Genomic DNA, 10,751 nt, shown 5'->3' with positions numbered 1-10,751 from the left:
AATTGCAAAACGAAGATCATTGCAGGAAGGTTTCGTAATGTGGTGCAACGTTTAGAGCCCATCATGTACACTGACATAAAATCAACAAAAGAGAGAGCAGAAATTTACCCTCCGAGTAAAATAAAGTGGCATAGTTTGTGGCCCAGTAAGCTTTTGCAACGTCGGTAAAGCGCATTATAAGGTTGAGCTGACTTGCAATTGGATAGGCTTGGGCGCTGTATGCCCAGGCAGCATGGCAGTTTGAGATGGTCATTGTGATGCTCGGACAGTTCCAATTTGTTTGTTGTAGGCCTTCACAACATGGCAGGCAAACGGTTCTGCTCAGTAATCAAAAAGCTACCTATGTAGGCAACTAAAATGCGAGACCGATTGGTAGTTGCAAAAAATATTAAAAAGTAAACAAGTTATATGTATACATGCCACATGAATCAAAGAAATAAATGTTTACTAGAAATTAAAAAAAGTCAGTACTGTAATACGGCCACAGGAAAACCATTACAGTCGCCAAAAGTGTGCCAGACAAAAATTGTGTGAAAGCTTTGACAAGGTAAGTTGCTGCAATTAGCCTTGATGAAACTAGCTGGGGCAAATTATTTTTTTTGTGGCTTGTACGTCTTGAAGTAGTGTGTTTAGGCATTGATATATTCAGTCTTAGGGTGAAAGAACATGCATACATAAACATCTACCACAGCAGTTGTAGCAAAATGCACAGCACCTGGTTAACTGGTGGGCTATGAAAGAGAACTTTGTTCTACAATGTACGTAGTCATGATGTGATGATTAATAAAGACAGCAAATGTGACAGTCTTGCTTTATTTTGTAAGAAGTGGGATAGTGTCCATTTTTATTCGCTGTGTAAGTTAGTCATATTTACGTAATCCCGAATGAAGCACATTCACTTTCTTTGAAGCATAGTGCGCAGAATTCATTTGAGAATGCAAACTATAAGCAAATACCATCTACACAGTTACCTGTAAAAGAGGAACATATTTGTTAATTTTCTTCCTTCCTTGTAGGCAAGTAGAAGAGGAGCACAAATATCGCCCCTCCCCGCAGAATCTAATGCGACATGGCCGCGGCCCCTTGTGCTAGACGTTCACAGTCATCTCTCGACAGCACATTGCTTTTTCCAGACATATATTGACACGTGCGGTTCTTTTGGTTTACGAAGGAAGACGCTATCACTTTCTGTTAAGCGCAACGCAGGCCGCGTTTATCTTGTATGCCACTCTGGAACGCGTTACGACGCGTGTATAAAAAACTGACACGTGCGGTTCTTTTCGTTTGCGAAGGAAGACGCTATCACTTTCTGTTAAGCGCAACGCAGGCCGCGTTTATCTTGTATGCCACTTTGGAACGCGTTTCGACGCGTGTATAAAAAGCCGGCGCAGTGCGCCACTGGGGTTCTCTTTTTTTTACCGTCGGCCGACGACTGTTCACGCCGCTGTTGCTGTGAGTTGTGTTTGGCCCTGTTTTGCTGGGCACAAGTTCACCCAATAAACAGTTCACCTGACACCGCCCTGACTCCTGCGTGCTTCCTCTCAAGTGCTGCGTGTATCACAACCTCGTGACAATATCCTCGAAACTATCTCTATTCTATCAATTCACTGGTTATCACGCCCGTAACTTGCGCTCACCGCGCACGTCCCTCTGTGAACTCCACCTTCCTGACGCCTTACGCCTCTAGTCTCAAACTCACCTCAGCTCGCCAAGGACACTCCCACAACATTACTTTTCGAGAAGGTGGCATGGACAGGAGGGGGAGGTAGATATTTGAGCAGAATATCAGCTAGCGTTTCTATTTAAAGTGCCTTTTACGTCATAACAGGTATCTTGAGAGATAATTCGGCTATGAGATTTCAACAACATATTGATACCGATCTTGATCTTCAAAATTAATTATGAATGGCGATTTTCTGTTTTGGTTCATGGTTATCTATTCGCACATGATTATGAGTTAAAACAATCATTCTAGAAGGTATGTATAGGTAAGGGGGGAGTGGTCGTTAAGGGTCCACCTCGTGCGAAAATTGGTTGTCTCCTGCTTACGGTAACTTATTGGCGTCGGCAATGGCCCGGGCGTCCTCCACGAAGGCCTGTTGAGCCGGCCCGTCAGAGTAGCTGGGCATGGCTGCCTTACAGTCTTTCCGGGCAGAGCTGAGTAGAGGGGTGAGGTGTGGAATATTGCGCCACGCCCACGGCTTGCAATAAATATCAAGGGACTTTCTCTTACACTGAAGGGAGTTGCCATCCAAATGGGGCTGATGTGCTCTAGGTTTGCCGGGCAGAATTAGGTTTTGGTGTAAAGGCGAAGGAGGATTCACTCCTCTGCCTTTGTGAGGCTGAGCAGTGAAGCCCTTACAGCTTTTCGAATAATTGTGATAGCCGGATTCGTAATAATTTTTGGTCTTCTCAAGGGTTTAAAAGGGGTTAGTCGCGGGATCCGGATTGGTACGCGATCGGGATGAGGATTGCATCCGGAGAGTGAGAGTTCAGGCTGTGGCATCAGCCTCCTTATTACCGTTGAGGCTCCTGAAAGCCAGAGCCTATATGATCGTTAGGTGTGCCACGGCAACTAGGGAGTCACTATTTCAAAGAATTTTGTAGGCGAAGTACAGGACTTAGCACTGTTCATTCTTGTGGCAGGCGCACCTTCGGTCGATAATAATAACTCTCGAGTCCTGAGTTGTAGCGGCTGGTGCGATGGCGAACTTCTTTCCTTGCGTGATTGTAAGTTCACAGAAGCTGAGTTTATTTACTGTGGTGCTTTGACTATACCATTCTACCATTCTCCGTGATTTGGGCTAGAGTAATCTACGTAGTAAACGTCGAAATTGTGAATATAGTGGCAAGTGAAGGTTTCTGTGCGCGCAAGGCGTCGGCCATTGTGGTAGTCTCTGGTAATGCCACCTTGCTCAATTTGCAATCGCTTAAGAAACGAGAAAAGCAATAAAAGATTCTCTACTTTTTTCATTCCTGCTTTCTTGTGTGGGAATCATCAACATGTGTCAGGCTTACGCTAATGCAAAACTGCATTACAGCTTCATTTATGCCAAAAACTTGTTTTGAGTATTGGGTAAGTTATTGGATGAGTTTTGAGTAAGTTAACAACGTCAATTGTAGCATTAAGACCCCCTTCTAGCGTGTCGCGCTAATGAAGACTATGAGGACTTGTGTCAGAGCACATGCTCAAATATTTGGGAAAATACTGTGTACTTGAACATTTTCTTAATATTTCACAAAGCTTCAGAGAAAGCGTCTAAATTTCCCACTGCATGTTTCAATTCACACGTGCTTGCATCACGAATGAACGTGATGGTGAAATGCTTTCCCATTTACTTGCTTATATAAAGCTACGTGCAGCAAGTTAAAAAGAAATGATCTCCCTCGTTGCTTATACAAACGCTACTAATGAATATATCTTACCTTCAAGTGGACCACAGGGGCAAGCGCCGTAGTACACCGTCGTTAAAACGCTGGGTGAGCAGGGCTGACGATGTGTGCTGAGTGGTTTACATCGTTTACGGTGGCGACCGAAGTCGAGGCAACATGTCCCTTCTTCGCAGATCGAACGCGCAGAGCATTGTTCGTTCCTTACTTTCAACTATAAGGCAGCAAAAGAAGAAAAAACCGCTGCACTATAGTAAAGTCGCATTACCTATGCTAGTGTTTGTATTCGACAAAACATCACTTCTGATAAGCATATTCAGTAAACACCAAAATTATCATCTATGCAACAAATGTGTTTATTCATTGTTTACAGTTTTCAGCTTTTGCTTCAGTGTGACGGATTACACAAATGAAAAAATCTGTCTTTTTGCTGATAGCGATCATACCCACAACATTATAAATGAGCTAGCTTCAAGCGCTGCAGCGACAGCCGCTGTGGAAGATAGTTTTAAGGAGACCATTGGTTGGATTATCGCCGACAGATTCACACCACAAATGAAGAACATTGCCGTACAAATAAGGTGCCCAGCGGCCTTTTTTAGCTTACAGTGCGCAACGCAGAACGTTTGAAGGAGAAGTGTGAGTAGCATATAAAATGAAAGTAACAATTAGAAAGTACAAAACACAAAATAAAGAGATATAAATGTACAATGCACCAGCCGACAAAACATTTCCCGCCGCATGATGCGAAAGACAAAGAGACGCACAGTTTCATTGACGCTTTGCATTTGGGCAGAAAATAAAAATTCATATACTTTTTAATAAAGCGAAAGAAACGACCACCTGTTGCAGCACAAAACCACAACAAGGTCTGTACGGATCCTTCAGGAAGAAAAGCTTCGTACTTGCAGAAACATTGATGCTGGCGGTGGGTAAAAACCCGCAACCAATGCCTTTTCGTGGTGGTCGCTGTATCAATTGAGCTACTCAGGAAACTAGCAATGGACATTTCGAGCGCGAATTCATCTACATCTTGAAGCACAAGGAAAGAAGAATTGAGTGATTTGTGGGGTTTAACGTCCCAAAACCACCATATGATTATGAGAGACGCCGTAGTGGAGGGCTCCGGAAATTTCGACCACCTGGGGTTCTTTAACGTGCGCCCAAATCTGAGCAAATGGGCCTACAACATTTCCGCCTCCATCGGAAATGCAGCCGCCGCAGCTGGGAATCGAACCCGCGACCTGCGGGTCAGCAGCCGAGTACCTTAGCCACTAGACCACCACGGCGGGGCACATGGAAAGAAGAATTGCAAATGGTTCATGCGGAAAAAAACAAGCTGACGGAATACCTAAGAGAGAGAAAGAAGACAGCCATTTGTCATAGCACCAAGCCACAAAGAAATCCGCCAAGATAAAGCTTTTGTGTTGCCAAAAAAACTTGTACTCGTCAAGAGTATGAACCCGGGGCCAACGCCTTTTCATTGTCATCGCTCTACTAACTGAGATAACTATGAACCTAGGAAATGGAAGCACCAGATTGAAAATATTCTCAACGCGAAGCACATGAACAGTATTGCAAATGAGTTTTGCGGAAACCGGCGTGGTGACGGAAAGATTAAGAGAAAGAAAGAAGACAGCCAATCGTTGTAGCACGAAGCCACAAGAAAGTCAATGTTGATTGATCAGAAGAAAAAGCTTGTTCGTTTCTGTAAAATTTGTATCCATATTGGGAAGATTTTTCATTCGTCCTGAGAAATATTGAAGGCAAGGTATGGGTGGCATGGCCTTCATAGCAGCTTTCAAATTTTCAACATTGTTCGGCGAAAAAGCACAGGTACAAAAAAATGCGCCCACGATGACTGGTAGGAAAAATTCATTCAACTCTTTATAGCAAATTATGTTCTTACGCCGCTATATTTACAAAGAAAAATAAGCGCCTATATTTACTATGTACCATAAGTATTATTGTAGCACTATTGACATGGTCTTCGTAATGTGGAGTTAGAGGTATTCTACTAGTAAATTGATATATCTGAGTAATATTAGTGACCTTCTTATAGTATCATCACTGAGCCTAATAAAATAAAAAAATGTTTTATGAGCCACCCATCCGTACTGTTAGTAACGTAAAAAGAAAATTCTGGATATTTTTGTTGGATGAGTTCTTTGACTTACCATATATTTGCAGCATTCTTTTAGCCCTATTCATTTGTGTTTTATTTCACAAGGGTGCATGTGTAAGTGGTGTAATATCAGAAATGGCACAATCTTTAATAAGAAAATGAACTAGATAAATACACAAAGTTGTGCATTCCTTGAACTTCGCTATACTGTTCTGAGAGAGAGAATGAAAACTTACCCTTTCAACAGGAATCAAGCCACCATGAAATGCTGCAGCCAGCCATCTCTGAAAAGTGAACAGTAGGACGATAAAGAAATAGAAGTATGGAGAGGCACATACAACGTAGGAGTTCCAATTGAATGAGTATTTATAGGTTAGTGGTTGCAAATAAGCTGCTCATTGCGTAGTTCTCAGCGACATTCCTGCTGATCTTGCAACAAATTAACTTTACACCTCTTCAGAATAATTAGGTGAGTTGTTGTTGGAGTTTCACGGAACAATGTGAAAATTTATGATTGTGTGGAGAAGAGTATTTTGCAACGTGACGATGATGCTGACGATGATATTATGGCAAACTATGTGGCACAATGTATGATAAAATGAATATTGGTGAACAATTATTGTTCACCAGGATCAAGCACTTGCCTGAGATTGAGTAGGTTGGACAGTTCCGGGATTCTGAGGCGACCCAGGCTGAAATGTCGAGACAACCAAAGTCTATATTGAATATTAGACGTGAGCGCATACAAATATATGTTCATCCTACGAATCATGATTTGAAAGAACTACCTCTTATAGTATGTTGCACTTTGCTGTGCCATAGACGCGTTTTATGGGTTGCCCGAACTTAGCTTCCCACTGAAATCGTTATAATAAATAAAACAACTCATTTTTGTTATTGTGTCAATATATTAGAACATATTATTTTATAATTGTTGCATATAATCGAAAATATATCTGTGTTCCAATATCGGTAGTAGCAAACATCAGAGCCTAAAACAAGTACTTACTAAAAAAATTTATTGGACTTTTGGAGAAAATTATCGGTAATACCGTATTTCTAATGAGTGTATGTGTATAGCCAAAGTTTTGTGACAGTGTTTGCGTTGTGATATGTTCACGTAAAAATGCTTTTAGTGTAACTACTGATTTTAGTTAGGACATCGCTGTTATAAAATATCAAAAGTCTGTTTCACAAGAGCCCCACGTTCATTTGTGACAATATTTGAAAAACCTTCAAATCTGCTAACTATTTATTTAGCAAAAGGACATAATGTGAAACGAAGCCTCCGCATAGCGCAACTAAATTGGTTTGTTAGTACGCATTCGTGTTGAATTGCGTGTATTCTACCCCGTACTAAAGAGTAGAAATATTACAGAAACACTTGTTCGTCGGCTTGAATTTGGAATGTCAGATGCTCCTGAGGCATGACAAGTTTGTGAAGCAATATTGTATGTTCCATTGTTAAACACACGGAGAATAAAAGGGAAACACAAAGACCAAGGTGCCATTGAGTATGAACTTCTTCAACATGTGTGGTTTTTGTTCTTCAAAGCTTTAACTTATGTAGCAGCTTTGTCTTGATGTTGTTCAATTCAATTTTCAAATTTTGACACTACGGAATTGTATTCTGAAAGGGAAGTGATTTAGATGTAAGAACAAGCCTCACAAAAAATACGCACTGAAAGCGGCATAATTTCGTATTATTGTTGAGCTTTATGACACCACTCTTTCTTTTGAGTCACTATTTCATGGAGCATTCAAAACATCAGCACAGAAACAACTAAATATGTAAATGCAAACAATTACCAGCATCTAGTGAAGTGTGTTTTTTGTGGCTTATTCTGTTTGTGCATTCTCATATCTAATTCAGCTTGTTGACGTTAATGTGATTCCAACCATAAATTTTCAACTCCACTTTCGCTGCTATCACAAGTGTTGGAGTTTGACGTAATAAAGACAGCCGTTTGATAGCTGTCGATGCAGTACACATATTAGCAGTCATGCAGACACTGCCGAGTCTGGGTGTCGAAAAAGCATATATAAACCTCCTGGAAGAAAGCTACTGGGCATCAGCTGTCACCTTGTGCTCCATAAATAAGCGAAAAAATACCAATTATAAATACCAATAAAGAAGGGCATAAGGCAGGGGGATATCATCTCCCCAATGCCCTTTAGCGTATGCTTACAGGAAGCTCTCAGAGGCCAGGAATGGGAACAGGTATAGATAAAAGTTAACGAAAAGTACCGTAGTAACCTGCGCTTCGCTGATGGCATTGCATTGCTCAGTAACTCAGATGGCGAGTTGCAACTCATAATTACGGAGTTAGACAAGGATAGCAGGAAGGTAGGTCTTGAAATTATCTGCAGAAAGTGAAAGTATTGAACAAGAGCCTCGGAAGAGAACAGCGCTTCGAGATAGGTAGTAGTGCACTTGAAGTTGCAAAAGACTACGTATACTTAGGACAGGTACTAACCACGGAGCCGAACCACGAGATTGATTACTAGAAGAATAAGGATGAGGTGGTACGCATTTGGCAAGAACTCTCAAATGTTTTCAGGTAGATTGCCACTATCCCTCAAGAGGAAAGTATATAACAGCTGCATCTTGCTGGTACTTAGCTATGGAGCTGAAATCAAGAGACTTACAAAGACGGTTCAGCTTAAATTGAGGAGGACGCAGCCAGAGATGGAAAGGAAAACAATAGGTGTAATCTTAAAAGACAAGAAGAGTGCAGAGTGCATCAGGGAAGAAACCGGGAAAAATTATATCATATTTGAAATCAAGAAGAGGAATCAGACATGGGCTAGGCTTGTAGCGCGTAGGGAGGATTACCGCTGGTCATTAGGTTAATTGTCTGGATTCCCAGAGAAGACAGGCGGGTTAGGGGGAGACAGAATGTTATGTGGGCAGGTGAGATTACGCAGTTCACGGTTATAAAGTAATTTTTTTAGCACTTGTACGCATCTCTTGCTAGTGAAGTAAGCAGAATTTCGCACACCTCATTCCCTGTGCAGGCAAGATATTTTCCACCACTTAGTGGTACATAGTGTTGTCTGGTGTTGCGGTGAATTGAGCTCCCACCTGGACAAACCATAGTGCCAGCTCACTCGTTGAAAACGGAGAAAGCTGCATGTCTACCAGAGGCACTGTCACGCTGGCGACAGCATTGGGCGGCTCTATTCCCCTCAGGGCGCGGGTTCAAATCCCGGCTGCGGCGGCTGCATTTCCGATGGAGGCGGAAATGTTGTAGGCCCGTGTGCTCAGATTTGGGTGCACGTTAAAGAACCCCAGGTGGTCAAAATTTCCGGAGCCCTCCACTAGGGCGTCTCTCATAATCATATCGTGGTTTTGGGACGTTAAACCCCACAAATCAATTGGGCTGCTCTATGTTCAGCACAAGGGTTCACCAATTTTCCGTATGCTTGAGCGACGCAGAGACGAAGCGTTTTGCTGAGAGTCTCAATACCAACTCACTGTATTGCTAGTTCAACTCTGTGTACTCGGAGACTGGTTTACCTTTCTTCTTCATCTCCGCGCCTTAGTTTGCGGTGCAGAGAAGCGGTAAAAACGTGTTGGTCTTCGACACGGTAGCAGCACAACGTGCAATGTCGTGGTGCACTTAGAGTCTACGAGAAAGCTTGCAATCTTGCTTATCAAGACAATGTAAGAACATATAGAATGAATATGCAAGAGCTGCGGGCCGCAAGCGTAAGCGTGTTTAAGGCGTCCGTTATTTCACCTGCAAAAAGAAATTGTCAATATTTCTAGTGCATTAGAATAGAGCACTTACCTCACCTGGACGGGGCCTCATCATCCTCAGTATTGCTAGGAGTGACTGCTGCATAGATAACACAACAAAAATAAAGATTGTAGTGTATATACAAGTACAGGTTATAAAAAAATATTTGTTGATAGAGTTGTTTTTTTTCACGAAGAGTAGTAACACTAAAGTCACTTTGCTGTAAAAAGTTCAATTGCATTGGTGCCGCCAAGTGAATTCCACAGCCACGTAGTCTGGAAATTTACAGAGTTCCACAATGGCTGCTTTTAGTTGTAACCTAGTGATTGTAATGTAAGTTAAATTTCTTGGAATGGTAGAAAGTGCGTAAAACATTGTCAGTACGTTCTCAGCACCCGTAGATATATACACAGTATGTAGTTTTTTGTGTCGTCATCTCTCATTTGTAATATTGTGGTTTTTTCTTAGTACACTTGTCATCCAAAGCACGCGAACCAACGAAATCGGTTGGTCTCAGAAGAATAATTTGACCTTTCCTTACTCTAGGTGATTTCCTCGCACGAACAAAGAAGAGACGAAGCGCAGACCGTGAATTACTGTGAAAGAAACTGAAAATGCAAGCGCCAAACGTATGCGCAAGCTGGGGGAGACATTCGCGGTTTAGGCAGGAACCTTTTCTCGCTCGTACTCAGATCCTGGGACTGACAAACATGACACGGCAACTGCGTGGATTGCCTCCGTAGTTTTGCGTGACTAATATGCAACAACACGTGATGCGCAACGGCAGGAAAAAACTTTGCGGACAACCAGCCTTCTGATTCAAGCCAAACACTGTTTCATTAGGCCTAAAATTTGTGAAAAGTGCTCAGTAGTATTACGCCCAACGTTCGGTGAGGCTGACGTTCATGAGTCGCAGCCCTTTTCCTTTTAAAATACGCCACATGTCCGACATTCTTGGCAGAGTAAGAAAGGTTCATCAACAGTGCAAATGTGTCCTTTGCAATTCTCTTCAAATAACTCTCACCCTCACTTACTCTCTAAAATTCCGTGTTTACTGTACTAAACATTACCCTCTCTCTCTGTATTTTCCTCGCACACCCCTCACGCCTGTCCTCCTCACCATCATTTATTTACACCCCTTCGTGGAACTGTACCAGTGCCACACTTTTGTGGTACTACGCCCTTGCAATGCCTTATTTTCTATTCGTATTGAAATAACTGACAATCCGGTCTTGGACAACTGTGGTAGCGAGGAGACGCTACAGCACATCCTCTTCGACTGCCCATGCTACTATACGCAAATAAAATCACTTCCCGCCCTGTTAGTTTACATAGATCGCCGACTGATGACAGCGGACGCCATTCTAGAATGTCCTCTAGAGAGGTCATCGTGGATGAAGGCGACAAAAGCAGCTCTAAGCTTCAAGGAAGGTAATAAACTTCGACCGGTGGTGATAGACTAATAGTGTTATGATGGCTGTGAAGTGCGACTT

At 42.3% G+C, this 10,751-nt stretch overlaps 1 protein-coding gene across 5 annotated transcripts in view; it reads right to left on the bottom strand.

The window, feature by feature from the left end:
* Positions 1-797: 797 nt before the first annotated feature.
* Positions 798-10,751, bottom strand: part of LOC142765408 (uncharacterized) — a 228,458-nt gene continuing 218,504 nt past the window's right edge. For all 5 annotated transcript variants that reach the window (XM_075866375.1, XM_075866377.1, XM_075866376.1 and 2 more), the window contains 5 exons: positions 9,310-9,357; positions 6,160-6,207; positions 5,752-5,799; positions 3,427-3,604; positions 798-971 (listed from right to left, as the gene is read on the bottom strand). In XM_075866375.1, the coding sequence (XP_075722490.1) occupies positions 943-971; positions 3,427-3,604; positions 5,752-5,799; positions 6,160-6,207; positions 9,310-9,357 (351 nt within the window). In that variant the 3' untranslated portion in view covers positions 798-942. The remainder of the gene's footprint in view (positions 972-3,426; positions 3,605-5,751; positions 5,800-6,159; positions 6,208-9,309; positions 9,358-10,751) is intronic.

Source organism: Rhipicephalus microplus, chromosome 6 (assembly GCF_043290135.1).
Source record: "Rhipicephalus microplus isolate Deutch F79 chromosome 6, USDA_Rmic, whole genome shotgun sequence".
Taxonomy (NCBI): Eukaryota; Metazoa; Arthropoda; class Arachnida; order Ixodida; family Ixodidae; genus Rhipicephalus; species Rhipicephalus microplus.
This window is presented reverse-complemented; position numbering and strand designations above follow the sequence as displayed.